At 23.2% G+C, this 17,751-nt stretch overlaps 1 protein-coding gene across 1 annotated transcript in view; it reads right to left on the bottom strand.

Moving 5' to 3' along the window:
- LOC122507814 overlaps nt 1-17,751 on the bottom strand; it is a 52,300-nt gene that overhangs the window by 2,854 nt on the left and 31,695 nt on the right. The window contains exons 4-8 of the mRNA XM_043620737.1: nt 14,266-14,630; nt 11,535-11,750; nt 10,797-10,920; nt 10,564-10,721; nt 5,505-5,897 (exon numbers count right to left, since the gene is read on the bottom strand). Of these exons, the coding sequence (XP_043476672.1) occupies nt 5,505-5,897; nt 10,564-10,721; nt 10,797-10,920; nt 11,535-11,750; nt 14,266-14,630 (1,256 nt within the window). The remainder of the gene's footprint in view (nt 1-5,504; nt 5,898-10,563; nt 10,722-10,796; nt 10,921-11,534; nt 11,751-14,265; nt 14,631-17,751) is intronic.

Raw genomic sequence — 17,751 nt, 5'->3', positions numbered from 1 at the left:
AATTCACCACTGGCACCTTTGATCTATTTTCGAAAAATACAATAAAAAAATTTTTTTTTAAAATTTTTTCGTTCTACTATACATTTTTTGTGAAAGATTTTTTTAGAAAGAAATCATTATAGAAAATTATCTACATTATTCTGAAATAGTTATAATAAAATTTAACGTATTAATTAATTAATTAATAATAATAATAATAACAATAATAATAATGATAACAATATTAACAATAATAATAAACTAATAACAATATTAAATAACAAATAATCAAAGGCACCATTTTAAGTGAAACTGACGAAAAAAAACATTTTTCTCAATATAAATTAAAATCATCTGATCACTTTCTCGCTTGACTTTTTGTCTCGTCATTCATTCCTGTCACGCTTTAACTTTTTTTTCCTTAACGTTTATGATATTATAATTTAAAAATTAAATTTTAAATTACAATTTCATAAAATTCTTACTTTCAAATCAACTGAAAGACTAATTAACATTCAAATTCGTCGAAAATTGATTTATTTCAACGACGATTTTGATTCATGTACTATATTTGTCGAAAATTTATTTTCTTTTTATACATTAAACATATTGTATTAGGACTAAAATTTGATTTTCTTTCTCGAAAGAGTTAATTTTCATACACGCACAGCTCCATCGGGTTTTCTTTTTTTATTTTCGTGAATTCGATTCAATATTCCTTAAACATTGATCGTAAAATTATTACATCAATTCTTTTATTTTTTTGATATTTTAATTAAATTTAAATTTAAATTCTATCATGTAATTTTAATTTTAATTTTATTTTAAAATTTTAATTTGCTTAATCGAATTGTTGAATAAACGCAACGCTTAGGGAATTTGAATCGTAGGACCCTAAATAATGTTCTCTCGGACGCGAGTGACCTTCTAATTAATTATAATAATTATAATCATCACTAAAATTTGATTTAATCACAGTAGGACAATGATTAATCTCTCGTACTTTCTGCAGTACTTCAAAACGAGATTAGGAAGCCGATTAAAATTTTCTCTAGTCTCGATAAAATTTGTATCAGACTTAAATGTAGAAAAGAATTTTTTACAGAAAAAAATTTTTATAGAAAGGAATGTTTACAGAAAAGAATTTTTTACAGAAAAAAATTTTTTATACAAAAGAATTTTTTGCAGAAAAAAAATTCTTTTTAGAAAAAATTGTTCACTTTACATTTTATCAATGATTATTCGACATTTTACATTATCTTTATCATTGAAATGATTTTTTTAAGGAAAATTTTTTTTTTATGAAAAAATTCTTCTATAGAAAAAAATACATTTTTCAACTCAACTTTTACTTTTCAACTAGAAATTCTTTTATTTTTCTATTCTCCTCATTTTTTTTTGGCTACTATTTTTTATATTTATTTTATTTACACTCTTTCTTTATTTGAAACTTAATATTTCCCTTAGGCAAATTAAATTATTTAAATTGACTTAAACAAAAAATGAACTAAAATTAAAATGAAATTAAAATTAAAAAATTAACTAAAAAGACTAAAATATTTAAAGAAAATTTTTTTCCTCGTAACATTTTTTTTTTTTTTTTTTGGTAAAGAAAGTTTTTTCACTGATACAATATTTTATCGACGATTGTTCGGCATTTTACATTATCTTTGGCATTGAACGTAAGACGTGGAATTCTCTTAAAAGACTAAAAATATTTGGAGCAAGAGATTTCGAAATACAAAATTTCGATGTGACGGTAAAATCGTTTGTTTCTTTTTTTTTTCTTCTTCTTGTAAATTGGTCACTTTTGGAAAGGTGATGAAATCGAACGACTCGTATGTCTATAGTTTTGATTAAATTTGTCTTAATTTAATTTCTCAAAATTAATCGCTAGTTGGAAAATTTTTAAAATTAAATATTTTCAATTGCAACTAATCGAAAATTATTTACTGACAAAATAATACAATGTTAGTTGAATTTATCTAGTTTATTAAATATTTTTCGGTTTTTTTTCTTTTCATCTTTTTTAAAATTGAATTTTTTTGAAAATTAAATCGAAATTAATTACTTGAAAAATTTCAAAGTAAAGATTAGAATGAGAAATTAAATTTAATTAAAATTGGAAAAGTTAAAAGTGAAAATTAAATAATTAGAAAAAATGAAAGAATATCATTAAATTAAGACAAATTTTTGATGAATATTAAATAGGAAAGAGTTGAAGAGAAATGAAAAATTTGGTCCCATTATAGGTACAGGATGGGTTGCAGAGCGTGAATTATATCGTAAATCATTGTCAATATTGTACATTACGGATATTGTACACATATTTAATTATAAGTACTTTTCTATGTATAGACATAGCCGTAATGAAAATTAAAATTAAAAAAAATCGAAATTTAACGCCCACGAGACGTTTCATTTTTTTTTCTTATTCATTTTATGTCTATGCACGTAATAACATTTATATGGACCTAGATATCTACTAAATAATTTATATTCTTTTATCACATATTTAATTCTTTGATAATAAATATTAGTAACCTATTAACAATAATAAAATTGTTAACACACAGAATGTTCCGGATTTTAGGATTCTTCTCTTTTTTTTGGTATCATTGACTTATAATAATTATTAATAAAATGTTCACATGCATTTTTCCGGAAATTTGTTTTTTTTGATTTTAAAAGTAGTTTTAAGTAGATAATAAGTTATCTATCAATAATAATTCATCAATATTTTCTCTTCTTTTTTTCTCCACATTTTTCTTATGTATTTTCCCATGTGTATAGATATATTTATAATATGTATATATAATATATTTTTTTTTGTTTTTAAACAGATATCGTACTATTCATCTAGCGTTCGTTTTGGCTTCCGTGCTCGCGATTTAACACGAACTCGCGTTCATATATATATAATATATTATTTATTATATTATTTTTCATATATATTATGTATATTTATTAATTAATATACTCATCAGGTAGGCAGGCGAATGAATGTGAGTTATGTAATTTTTTTTATTGTTTTGTTGACTTTCTTTTTATCCGTTTCTTGAAGGCATATTGTGCGACACTATATTGTCGTTAAACTATAAACTTCATTTCTTTGTTTTTCTCAAAAATTTCATAATTCATTCTCATTCACTTTCCTGTTTTCACTCTGCGAATAATAATGGACGCCTTCCTTTAAAAATTGAATAAATAGATTAGTTACGAATATCTACTAGTAAGACGAGAACGACGAGATTGGTGTATAATAATTTTTACAGGGCAGATTTTTTTTCCAGTAATAAGAGACTCTCAATGGGGGGAGAAAAGAAAAAATAATCTTTTCGTTCATTTATTAATTAATTTAATTGAATCAATTGATTGAATTTTGCAATAATTGTCATGCAATTAATTGAATTATTTAATTAATTAAATTACTTGAATTGATTAGAATTAATTATTCATTATGGAAAGTTTTAATGTTATGTAAAAGTAAAACGGTAAATTTCAAGTTGATTAATTTTGTCTCATTATTACGGAGTCGTTATGAAAAAAACGACTTTTTCTCTACCTTAGTCAGTAATCATTTCATTTTTAATTAATATAATATTACTTAATATATCCAGTTCATCGAAAGGCACAATTTTGATAACCAATTGAAATTCATATATAATAACGATTAAATATCGTTGCCCGCTCATTTTCCTTCTCCTCAGTCTCACTAAACAGGAGGGAGCAATGCTTTTCTTTTTTTTTCTTTTTAAAAAAAAAGAATACATTATTAATAATATCTAAATCTATTTAATTGTCGCCTGTTAATGTATTTTCTCCTAAATCAGTGTCGGATAATATACTTTCAAAAATTTACCTGTATTTAAATACAATTTATTACACAAGGAACTATTTACTCTTTCAAAAAAGAAAAAATTCAAAGTTGTGTGATAATTTTGCAAAAAAAAAATCTAGAAATTATTTTATTTCCCATAAATTTGCAATAATATGTGAATTTTTTTTAAAAATATGTTTCTTAACTTTTTATACTTACTACTTTTTGCAATTTTTGTAACTTTTATAATTTTGAATCTATGAAATAATTTAATTCTCGCACAGAATTTTATTACAATTTTTGACAAGTAATTGAATTGTTTCGAAAAATATTATGAAAATTTTTGAAAATAATTAAATTCCTTCGAAGAATTCAATTAAATTTCTATTAAAAACAATATTGAATTCTTTTTAGAGATTTTATTACAATTCAGATTCTATTCTTAAGAATAATTGAATTTATTTAAATATTTTTATTCTTTTTGGAAATAATTGAAATTCTTTAGAGAAATTTTTATTAAAATTATAATCAAAGTTATTAAACTTCTACGCAGGATTTTAATTATTTTTTTTTTGTTTTTGCAAATAACTGAATTCATTTAAAGAATTTGATTATTTATGAAAATAATTGATATCTTTAGAGAAATTTAATTAAAATTATATTCAAAGTAATTGAATTCCAGCAAAAAATTGTATTATTTATAAAAATAATTGAAATCTATATTGAGATTCCTCTAAAGAATTTTATTACTTACGAAAATAATTTAATTCTTTGGAAGAATTTTATTAATATTTTTAACAATAATTAAATTCCTCTCAAGAATTTTATTATTTATGAGAATAATTGAATACTTTTGAGAAATTTTATTAAAATTCTATAGAAAATAATTGAATTTTTGTGAAGAATTCAAAATAATTGAATTCCTCTAAAGAATTTTAATATTTATGAATTAAATTGAATTCCTGGAAAACATTTTTATATTTATAGGAAGAATTGAATTCTTTTGAGAAATTTTATTAAAATTCTATAGAAAATAATTGATTTTTCTGGAAAATTGCATTAATTTGAAAATAATTGAATTCCTTCGAAGAATTTTATTAATATTATATTAAGAATAAGTGAATCCTTGCGAAGAATTTTATGAAAATTTTTGAAAAAGTTTAAATTATTTTAAAGAATTTTAATGAAATTTTTAAAAATAATAAACACTAATAATTAATTAGTCAATAAGTGAATTTACACTTTTTTAAAGTTTAATTCTAAATTCCCAATTTTTAATAAAAATAAAGAAAAAAAAATATATTCTAAACTTGTAATAGAATTTGAAACTAGAAATAGAAAAAGTATAGAACCTTGTGAAATAATTGTATTCATACAGAGAGTACTCCCAACACTGTGTGCTAAAAAAAGAAAGAATGAAATCGATCTATTTTCTTAATTAAATTTCACTACCTATTGCACTCACGCAAGGACTGTGCCAGCGTGGTGCCGTCGCAGCTGGACTTCTCGTCTCATTGTAGTAAGAATTCAATGTGAGATTGCCAAAGTTATTAGCCGAATTGCCACCGCAATTATTAACTGAATTCGGACAATTATTATTGCCATTTACTTCAGCAATGCCACTGTGCCTAAGATCATCAATCGTTGACATTCGTGACGTTAAATCAACGTCCTCATCATCGCCACAATTTCGTTCATTACTTACTGTTACATTGCCGCCGCTACTTTCGCCGACCATATTGGAGAAAAATTCTGATCTCGAAAACCTTCCAATTTCCGTTGAACCAAATGCTTGATGAAAACCAGGCAGCGGCTGTTTACAATTCATTTTTGGCTGTTTCACTTCGACATATTGCTGCTGCTGTTGATTTGGCTCAATTTGTTCATGATTTTCCTGCTCTTCTTTTGGAAATGATTCTGATCTCGAGGATTTTGAGACGAGATTATTTGTTGATATTGCTGCTGCTACTGCTGATGATGATGATGATTCGGAGGTTGACGCTGAACTTGTCGTGCTCCATTTTGGACCATCGTCACTGCATTTTTCCTCGTCTGATATTTGTTGCATGTTCACTGGCGAGGACATTGTTTTTTCCTGCTGTAAAGGAAATTTTCAATTATAGCTAATAATGAATTTTGATAATTATTAATTTGGTAATTAGTAATTTAGTAATTAGTAAATTACTAAATTACTAACAAAAAAACTGATTTTGCTTTTCCCTAACTTCTAAACAGAATTTTGATTTTTTCCCTTACCCTAAAGAATATTCTAATTCACTCTAAAAGTGACAGGATTGCCACGCTTTTCTCTTTTCAAATTCCCTGACTTTTCCAGATTTTCCAGGTTAAAAAACGGAATTTTTCCAGGTTTTCAAAACGAAAATTATCCGAAACATCAATACTTCATTTTTAAATAAATATTTAATCATTATTTTTTTGAATAGAAATTAAGATATTCAAAGATTTGAAATTCAATAACATAATTAAGAATATTATTATAAAACATGAAGATATCGATCACTCCGAGTCACTTCTTCGACTCGGAGTGATCGCTTTCTTCATGTTTTATAATATTTATTAAAACTTGCTACTTTGTTACTGTAACTTCTTCATAAATTATTTTCATCATTACGATTATTCATTTCTAGAATTTTCAACTAAAATTCTTTAATTTTTTTTTAATAATTCTTGAAAAAGTTCTTTGTGAATTTTCAAATTCTTTTGTTTACAATTTAATTTTACTAAATTTCGATTATTCTGACATTATTCAATTAAATATATTAGAAATTGAAAATTTCAAATAATTAAAAAAAAATCCCATTAAACTTATTGAAAAAAATTAATTCTATAGAATTCTTAATTAAAAGTATGAAAAGTTCATATTTTCAAAGATTTTAATTTGAAATTAATTTTTAAATCAATATTTATTAGAAAATTCTACGAGAATTCAATTATTTAACTATAAAAATAAATATTTTATTAAACAATTGAATGTTCCTTAAAATAGAATTTTCATAAAGAATTTTATCAACAAATTTTCAAATAATTGAATAATTCTCTTGACAAATGTTAATAAAATTTTTAAGAGTAATTGCATTATTTTCGAGAAATTTGATCAAAATTATATTAAAAATAATTGAAATTCTCCTAAGAATTTTATTTAAAGTTTTAAAAATAATTGAATTTCAGAGAAAACTTTTATTATTTATAAAGATAATTGAAATTTTGACGAGAATTTTTGTAAATTTTTAAACATAATTGAATTTGGGCGAAGAATTTAAAAAAAATTATTTTGAAAAAAATTGAATTGTTTCGCAAAGAATTTCATTAAAATTTTAAAATTGTCAAATTAATTGTCAAAATAATTTTATTCTTTAAAGGTAATTTAATTAAAAATGTATTGAAAATAATACCTTAATTCTAATAAATAAATTCAGCATTGAGTTTTATTATTTATGAAAAAAATTTGTAAATAATTGAATTCCTGTGAAATTTTTATTATAATTATGAAAATAATTAAATGTTTGCGTAGAATTTTAATAAAAAATTTGTTAACTAATTGAATTCTTTTAGGAATTTTTATTAAAGTAGTAGATATTAAAAATAATTGAATTGATTAAAGTTTTTGAAAATAATTACAATTTTGCCAAGTATTTTATTAAAATTTTTGAAAATAATTTAATTTCTTCAATCATTTTTAATTGATTTAAAATTCAATTTGTTTTAGTGTTTTTAACTAGAATACTTCTATAAATCCATTATTTTCAATAATCAATTAAATATATATTAAAAAATTTAACTAATTTCAGAAGAATTTTAGTTTCTAAAATTTTTTTAACTAAAGTTTTTTATAAATTTCTAATTAAATTCATTTAAAATGGAAATTTTACAAAATTTTTAATCAAAATCTTTTGAAGTTCATCTACTTTTGAAAATTGTAAACGCAATTTTTTTAAAATTGAATTAATTCTGAAATGTTTATGTGAGATTAAATTTCAAGAATAAACATAATAACTTTAAAAACACAACAATTTTTCAGGATTCTGATCAAAATTCCCTGACTTTTCCAAGTTTTTTCAAAGTTTATATAATTCCCTGACATTTCCAGGTTTTCCAGGTCTCCAGGTTGCGTAGCAACCCCGAGTGATTACACGAAAAGACATTTCTTTTCTAAATTTAAATTACATTCTACTAGAGATTCTTCATATTTTGTAGCTACACACAAAAAAAATATGGTAAATTTGACTACTTTTTTACTATTTCCTGTAGTTCCTATAGGCGCCCGTAACATTATTTAGTAAAATGAACTATGACAGAATAGTTAGCCTAACTGTAAAATGTAGTAATAAATACCATTTTTACAGTAACAACTGTAAAAAATAGTTAAATTAACTATTTAAAGTAGTAAAATGAAATTATTTATTTGTTTTTTATTATTATTGAGGTCCATTTTTTTATATTTTCTCTTACCTATTTTTGTTCATATATAATTTATATATTAAATTCTTATACACCTAACAGAGAAAAATCCCCAAACGCCGGGGATTGAGAACGCACGACCCTAACATTCGCAAACCGATAACCTAACCACCTAACCACGCTCGCACGCTACGATGACTGGCATTGTACTTGAGGACATTCTTCTTAGATTCAGTCATAATAACTACTCCGTTTAGTTGCAGTAACTAATTTTTTAAGCTCAAGGACTTAGTTGAAATGTAGCCAGCATATGATTTTAAATGACTCAACGATAGTGCAGTACTTAAAAGTACTGTTGAAAATAGTTATTTTCAGAATTTCTGTAGTAAAATTATCCACTTTTTACTAGTTATAAAAAAATTAAACTTACTATTTTCATATAGTAAAAATAACATAAAAATTGTTACTTTTATGACTTTTGTAGTTATAAAAATAAATGTTTCTTACCACCATAGAGATAAATTATTAAAAGCTAGTAAGAATTGGTTCTTTTAACTACATTAAACACAAAAATAACAAATTCCAGTGGTTGTTTTTACTCTTTGGAACAGTAAATTTTAATTTATTTTGCAAATAGCAAGAAATGGATATTTCTACTACAGAAATTCCGAAAACAACTATTTTTAACAGTACTTTTAACTGCTGCACTATTGTTGAGTTATTCACAATCATAACGTGTAGTAGTAATTTTAACTACATAAAACCTACTATTCAATTTTAGTTCCACTAACTATGGAAGTTTAGTTAAAATACTGCTGAATATGGTAGTTTTAACTATATTTTTTTAACTGCACATATGTGGATGTTTTTACCACTCACGTTTTTTCTCTGTAGAAAAAAATGATCTTTTCAACTGCATAAATAGTAAAAAATAACTATTTTCAACAATTGATTTTACTATATGAAAACAGTAAATTTCTTTCTTTCTCTGCAACTAGTAAGAAATAGTTGTTTTAACTACATAAATCATAAAAGTAACAACTTTCAGAGGTTGTATTTACTATATAAAAACAGTAAGTCTCTTTTTGTTTGCAACTAATACAAAATAGTTATTTTTGCTACCACAATAGTAAAATTAACTATTTTTAACAATAGTTTTTACTACTACACTATAGTTGAGCCATTTACAAGCATCTGTTAGTTATTTCAACTACGTAAACTAGTTATTTTAACTACATAAAACCAACTACTTCATTTTGGTTCCACTAACTGAGGAAGTGTAGTTAAAATGCTGCTGAATATGGTAGTTTTAACTACTTTTTTTCTAACTACACAAATGTGGTTGTTTTTACCATTCGCATTTTTTTCTGTGTAAATATTAAATAAATATAATTATTATCTACAATTTTTAACGAAAATTCTTTTAAATATTCAAAAATTCAACTATATAATTTTAAAAAAAATTTAAATAAAAATATTTCTAAAAATAACTTTTTCAGAATTTTCAATCAAAATGTTTTAAAAATCAAATTTTCCAAAATTTAAACTCAATTCTTATAAAATTCGTTTATTTTTGAAGTAAAATAATTCATTAAAAAAATTTATAAGTAATAATTTTGTAAAATAATTCTGGAATTTAATTTTTTTTTAAATTAACTGAATTTTTGAATATTCAAAAATTCAGCTAATTTAAAAAGAATTAAATATAAATATAAATTCAATTATTTTTGAAATTGTTATGTAAAATTATTCATTAAATAATTCTTAAGTAATAATTTTATTGATAGTTCTCCAAGAATTAAATTATTTATAATAAATTCAATTTCATATTCTGTAAAACTCAATTATTGTCAGAAATAAAAAAAAATTGAAGGTTCTGTATCAAAATTCCTTGTGATTTTAAAATTTATAAGGCAAACAAAAAAAAATCAAGAGGAAAAAAGATTTTTAATATTTTTAAAAGTTGCTGGACCAAAAAATACAGAATTTTCTTATGAATTCTAAAAATTTAATATTTTTCCTGTACTTTTGGTAATGATAATAAAATTTCCTGAGTTTTCTCTGATTCTCCTGACCAATTTTACTTTCCCTGACTTTTTCCTAACTCTGTGCAAATCCTGAATTAGTAATTTAGAAATTCGTAATTATTAATTAATTCGCAGTTGTTAATTTACTTGTAATTATTAATTAACTCGCGAGTATTAATTAACTCGTAGTTATTAATTAACTCCCAGTTATTAATTAACGCGTAGTTATTATTTAATTCGTAATTATTAATTTTTAATTTAAATAAATAATTTTCTAAATTAATTATTGCTTCGATCAATTTAATAAATTTAATTTACTTGATGCTCTGGCTGACGATAAGAAGTGTGAACTTTGTGATTGATGTCAATTTTATTCGATCCATAGGGAATCTGCATCTCCTCAGGATAGAAGCAATGATTTTGCTGATCTGGAATGAAGACCATATGCCTTGGACCACGAATCATGGAATTTTGAGCTGTAAATTTCGAAATGAAGAGAATTTATTATCTGTCTTTGATTATCGTCGAAGTTAATATATTCACACACTTACATAAAGGTACCCCACAGAATTGTGTCCAATGACCGGGATGAGGATTCGAACTCTGCATATTACGATGTAAATTGCTAATTTTTGACGCTGGTGCTCCTCTCGAGTGATAGGCATTCGTTCCATTCTAAAGCAAACAATAATTTTAATATAAAATATAAATTTCAATCAATATCATTTCAATAATTAATTACACGTACTAATTACAAAATTTATAACAAAATTGTATTTAATTATTATTTTTGTTCTAATAAACTAATTAATTCATAAAATTACAAAATTTAATTGAAAATTTATTAAAAAAGGACAAGAAATAAGTTTCAACAATCAAGGTTGTCACAATAATTTAAATTTGTTTTTCCTTGATTTAGACAGACAGAATTACGATTTTTTTTTTATTTCAAAAAAAAAAAAATTCAAAGGGAGTTCAATAATAAAAGAAAATATAATTTTTTAGACAGTAAAATTCGGGTAAAATTTAATGTAAAACTTTATATTTTTCCAGTACTTTTTAATAAAATTTCCTGACATTTCCCTGATCTGTGACAACCCTGAAAAATGTTAAAATCAATTAAACCAACAAATTCTGTTCTAAAAGAAGAGAATTGACTTTGATTAAAAAAAAGAAGAAAAAGTAAGAAAAACTTTTATTTCGCGGGAAGTTAAATTAATTTGTGCACTATTTCTAATTTCTTTGAAATCTAATTTCAAGTTATATTTAGAAGGACGTTTCTCTGTTACCTGATAAGGATGCCACTTTTGCCCCTCGGGGAATTCGCCCATTACGCAATAATCATTTCCGTCCTGATTGGTATTTGGATTTCCAGGAGCTGGTGATCCATGGGATCCAAATTCTCCGTAAACTGGTCCCGGAAATCCTCCGGGAGGCCCACATTCTATTTGCTTACGTATCACATCTTTAGTTTTATCCAAAGTTCTTTGATGAGCAGCCAGTGCCTAAAATTCAGATTATTAGACTCGGTTCAAAAGAAAAAATTAAAAGGAAAAATAGTATTTAGCTCCTAATTAGTAAATATTGAGTTAATATTAATTAAATAACTATTCAGTTAATATTAATTACGTAAAAATTAAATTAATATTAATTAACTAAACATTAAGTTAATATTCATTCAAGAAATACTAATTTGATTTTTATTTATTTATTTTTTTTGTTGATCAACTATTTAATATATTATTTAATAAATACTGATTAAAAGAAATAAATTAATATTAATTATATACTAATTAATCGTCGGGAGTCAAAGTGCCAAAATAAAAATGCCAAATTTTTTAAATTACTATTTTTCCAGTATTTTTGTTTTTTTGGTTGTTCCTAAAATTTCGAAAGTTCAAATGAACGACGATATTTTTTTACATCTTTAATTGTTTTTTTTTGTACGAAAAAAATTATTTTGTATATTAAAAAACTGAATTCATCACTAAATAAATGTTTGTTTAATTTATATTTCTTTTTTGCATAGGTCGTAATTTTCAAAAATATTTAAACAGAATTGGAATTTAGAATTAATTTTTTTTTTAAATTCATCCTTTGGAAATTTTTTATTTTGGAAAAGTTTCTTACAATGAACGTTCAAGAAAAATAAAATTAATTTAAAAAATTTCTCGAAAATATCTTCCTTTGAAATTAATTGTTTTTTAATTTTGTTCTTTGGAGATTTTTTATTTTGCAAAAGTTTCTTACAATGAACGTTGAAAACTGAAATAAAATTATTTTAGAAATTTTTCCAAAATATTTTGTTTTGAAATTAATTTCTTTTTAATTTTTATCCTTTGGAATTTTTTTTATTTTACAAAAGTACATTTTGGGAATTTTAATTAAGGTTTTGATAATTTTTCTTGGCAATTTCGTATTGATACTTTTATTTTGTCTCTTTTGTATAATAAAATCCAAATTGATATTATGAAATACTAATGGGTATTAGTTGGACAATTAAAAATTGAATAAAAATGTCAACTAATCCACTTTTCATTTATAGAGACAGATTTGTCGGATTATATTTAAAGTGTAACTGATATGTAACGCGCGATACAGTTTCATTAAATTGATGTACTATTATCACTAATTATAGATTAAATTTTAACCATTTCTACGAATAATTAGGGCGTTAATGTGTTTTGCATTGTTTCGCCAAATAGTTAATTATTCCGAGCAATAAATGTGAAAATAAATTAAACTATGCATCTCTTTATAAACGAAATGAAAATCGTGCACTAAATTCAAACTCCTTGACTTTATTTCAGTAGAGTTTGAATCTGGGACTTTCATTTTGATTTAAAAAATTCTTTACAATGAACAACAATTTTTGAAATCTTGAAAACTACGTTTTTGAAATTTTAAATTTCTTGAATTAAATTGAATTGAAATTAAATTACATTAAATTGAATTAAAATCAGAAAAAGTATTTTCGTCTCAAAATTTGAAAAGTGTCAAATGGACTTTGCATGTAATGATTCTTTTTGAAATTTAAAATTTCTTGAATTAAATTAAATTACATTAAATTGAACAATTAAATTTTCATTTAAATCGGAAAAAATATTTTCGTCTCAAAATTTCAAAATTGGACAGATTATTTTTGAAATTTGAAATTTCTTGAATTAGATTTAATTAAATTGAAGTAAAATTAAATTACATTAAATTGAATTAAAATCAGAAAAAATATTTTCATCTCAAAATTTGAAAATTGTCAGATAGACTTTGCGTGTAATGATTATTTTTGAAATTTTAAATTTCTTGAATTAAATTGAATTGATTTGAAATCAAATTACATTAAATTCAATTAAAATCAGAAAAAATATTTTCGTCTCAGAATCTGAAAATTGTCGGATGGACAGATTATTTTTGAAATTTGAAATTTCTTGAATTAAATTGAATTGATTTGAAATTAAATTACATTAAATTGAATTGAAATCAGAAAAAATATTTTCGTCTCAAAATTTAAAAATTGTCAGATGGACTTTCCGTGTAATGATTATTATTTTTGAAATTTTAAATTTCTTGAATTGAAATTATATTAAATTGAATTGAATTAAAATCAGAAAAAATATTTTCGTCTAAAAATTTTAAAATTGTCAGTTGACTAACTTATTATTTGAAATTTCTTGAATTAAATTGAATTGAAATTAATTTACATTTAATTGAATCAAAATCAGAAAAAATATTTTCGTCTTAAAATTTTAAAATTGTCAGATGGACTTTGCGTGTAATAATTATTTTTGAAATTTCAAATTTCTTGAATTAAATTGAATTGAATTAAAATCAGAAAAAATATTTTCGCCTCAAAATTTGAAAAATTGTCGGATGGACTTTGCGTGTAATGATTATTCCGTGGAACAAAAAAAAAATGTTGGGGGAGAATTTTTTTTTCCCAAATGGAGCGTTAAAGTTAATTTCTCTTTTTTTCGTCCATATAGATAGTAGCAGACCGTTGCGACGAGTTTATCGATTTCGTACCCTGGGCGTGAGGATGGGCTTTAGGTGACTCGTTGGCGCGCCGTGACCAACCGGAAACCAAGGGCTGATGATTCGATTTGCGTTGATCGAGGGGCTGCCCGGTAACGAGGACGCGGCCGCAACAGCAGCATTGGGTGAGGCGCAGGCCATCGGATGATTCAAGAAATTCCCGGTCGACGAGACACTCATGTTGCCACCGCCACCGCCGCCTCCTCCACCTCCATTTCCATTGCCTCCAGGCAACGTTCCTGATCCTGATCCTGTAACCGCTCCAGTTGTTTGCAAAATGCTCTGTCTCGATAGCTCGCGGCTCTGCTCGCGCATCGCTTTCCGCAGTCTGGCCTCCTTTGGGTTATAGACGTAATCTGTAATCAATTAGCGCAGCTTTTGACCAATCGATAATCGATCCCTTTTCATACTGTGAGCTTGCAATGCTCTATATCACTTGCAATGACACGTGCAGTGTCACTATTGTGCACTCGAAAGGCAAAAGCACTTTCTTTTCGATATTTTGCATCGAAAAAATAGGCAAAAATTTACGTAACAATTATTTTTTATTCTAATTCATACCAATATTTTTAATTATAACAATAAAGCACTTCAAATTAAACTCTTATGAAAAGGTAAAAAATTAAAACTGAAAATTTCAAATGTTGAAAAATTGAAATTTTAAGAAACTTAAAATTTTAATTTATAAATTTGAAAATTAGGAAATTAAAATTTAAAATTTTAAATATTAAAAATTTTCAAGTTGAAAAGTTAAAAGTGAAAAAATTTGGAATTAAAAATTTGAAATGATGATTAATAAAATTGAAAAAGAGAGAAACGTTAGAAAATTAGAAATGTTTAAAAATTGGAATTGAAAATTTGAAACGTTAAAAAATCAAAACTGGAAAATTGAAACGTTAAACAAATTTAAATTGAAAATTTAGAATGTTACGAAATTCTAATTGAAAAAATGATAAGTTAGGAAACTAAAATTGAAAATTTAAATTTTTTTGAATTTAAATTTTTTAACAATTTTAATTTAGATTTTTAATTTAGAAAATTAAATTAAAAAATTTGAAATATTATAAATTTTTAAATTGAAAAATTGAATATAAAAAATTAAAATTGAACATTTGTAATGTTGACAATTAAAATTGATAAAGAGAGAAACGTTAGAAAATTGAAAGTTGAAAATTAGAAATGTTTAAAAATTGGAATTGAAAATTTGAAACGTTAAAAAATCAAAACTGGAAAATTGAAAAGTTAAAAAAATTAAAATTGAAAATTTAGAATGTTACAAAATTTAAAAAAAAAAAAAATTTCATAACAAGGTTGCCACAAAAATTTAATTTTTTCTTTCCCTGAATTTTCCCTGATTTACAGACAGAATCACGACTTTTTCCCTGACTCTAAAAAATATTCTGATTCACTCCAAAAATGATTAGAGACTCAAAAAAATTTTCTATTACATTTATTTGCAATTTTTTTTAAGTGTCAAATTATTCAAAAACATCAATAACTTCTTTTTAAAATAAATATTTAATCATTATTATTTTTTCATGGGGAGTAAGATTTTAAAAATTTCTAATTCAAACCTTTTGAAATACAATAAAAAATAATAAATAAAGAAATAAAATAAATAAATAAAACTCATAAGAATATTTTTACTGTAACTTCTTCAAAATTATTTTTATCGTTTCATTTCAATTATTATTTTCTAGAATTTGTAATTAAAATTCTTCTCAAACTCAATTAATTTTAATAATTAAATAAGTAATAATTAAATATATAGGTATTAAAAAAATTCAATTTCAAAATAATTGCAAGTAAAATTTTTCAAAAAATTAGTTCTACAGAATTGTTAAATTAAAAGTATTAAAAATTCTGATTTTCAAAGATTTTAATTTGAAACCTTTTCAAAATTCAATTATTTCTAAAAATTGCAAGTATTTGTAACTTCTCCAAAATTCAATTATTTTTTAGAAGTTTTTAACTAAAATTATTCTCTAAATCTATTATTTTTAATAATTATTTAAATATTGTGTGTTGAATGTGTTAAAAAATTCAACTAATTTCAAAAGAATTTGAATTAAAATTATTCAAAAAACTATGTTTTCTAAAATTTCGAATTAATTTCATTCAAAATTCAAATTTTTCAAAATTTTAAATTAAAACCTTTTGAAATTCAATTATGTATAAAAGTTGTAAACCCAACTCATAAAATTAAATTATTTTTATTTTTATTTTTCTTACAAATTGGTAGATTTTAAAATACGTAAATTTGTAGAAAATATGTTTTTGAATCCACAAAAAAATTTCCAAATGAAAAAATTGACTTTTATAATAAATTTTTAAAGCATTTTTTAGAAAAATAAATTTTTTTAGGCTAAAAATGCTAAAAAGTTCAATTTTTATTTAATTATTGTATTTGAAAATTCATTTGTTCATTTTTCTAAATAATTTCAAATCATAATTTTTATACATGGAAAATAAAAAATATTAAAACAATTAAGATAAAATTATGATCTGAATTTACTTACAAAAATAAACAAAAAATTAATTTTCAAACCAAAAAATTGAATAATAACTGTATTTTTTTTAGCACTTTTAGCCTAAAAGAAATGTTTTTTCAAAAAATGCTTTAAAACTTGTAAAAATCAATTTTTTTATTTGGCAATTTTTTGTGGATTCAAAAACATATTTTCTGCAAATTTACGCAGGTATTTCAAAATCCATCAATTTTTAAGAAAAATAAAAACACAAAAAGGGCTAAAATATTTTCTAACCATTGAATTCCTCTCAAAAAATTACTATAAAAATTTATTTTATAGAATATTTAAATTATTTTCCTGATATAATAAAAAGTATCAATTTACTCTCCCCTTTATGAAATAATTAGTAAATTATAAATAATTATAAATAATATAAATAACTTTCTGAATTACGAAAAAATTAATGTTCCCAAAAATTTAAACTTTTAAATAAGCGAAATTTCTTTCTTTCTTCTTCGACTTCAAATCTTGTGTCAACTTTTTTCCTCTTTACTTATTACTTATACTTGCAGATTGTTAAATTTAGGTTTTCGTTTTTTATTTCAGTCCGCGATTTTTAAGAATATTTACAGTTATTGAAAACATATTTCGTTCATTTAAACGTTCCAAATTTTTGGAGCATAGAAATTAAAAAAAGAATTATCTTTGGAGCTTCAAAATTTAGTAATTTAGTAGAAATTTTTCGAAATTGTCTTTTTTCTGTTTTTAACTCGAGGGAAGATTTTATTTGAATTCTAAATTTTAATTAGTAGGAGTTTTGAAACAAAATGAAGAGTAAACTGAATTTTGCAAAGGTTTTTTAATGAAAGAATTATATATTTTTTTTTTCTCTTTCTTTTTGATAAAATTAAAAAGGGACGCATGATTATTCACCAAATGTCATTTTTCCGAAATGTCATTTTACCGAACTGCACTTTTGCGAATAGTCATTTTTGCGAAAAGCCAT

The sequence above is a fragment of the Leptopilina heterotoma genome, unplaced genomic scaffold, assembly GCF_015476425.1.
Source record: "Leptopilina heterotoma isolate Lh14 unplaced genomic scaffold, ASM1547642v1 Lhet_51, whole genome shotgun sequence".
NCBI classification, from domain to species: Eukaryota; Metazoa; Arthropoda; class Insecta; order Hymenoptera; family Figitidae; genus Leptopilina; species Leptopilina heterotoma.
Note: the sequence above shows the minus strand (reverse complement) of the source record. Positions and strands in the feature narration are given on the sequence as shown.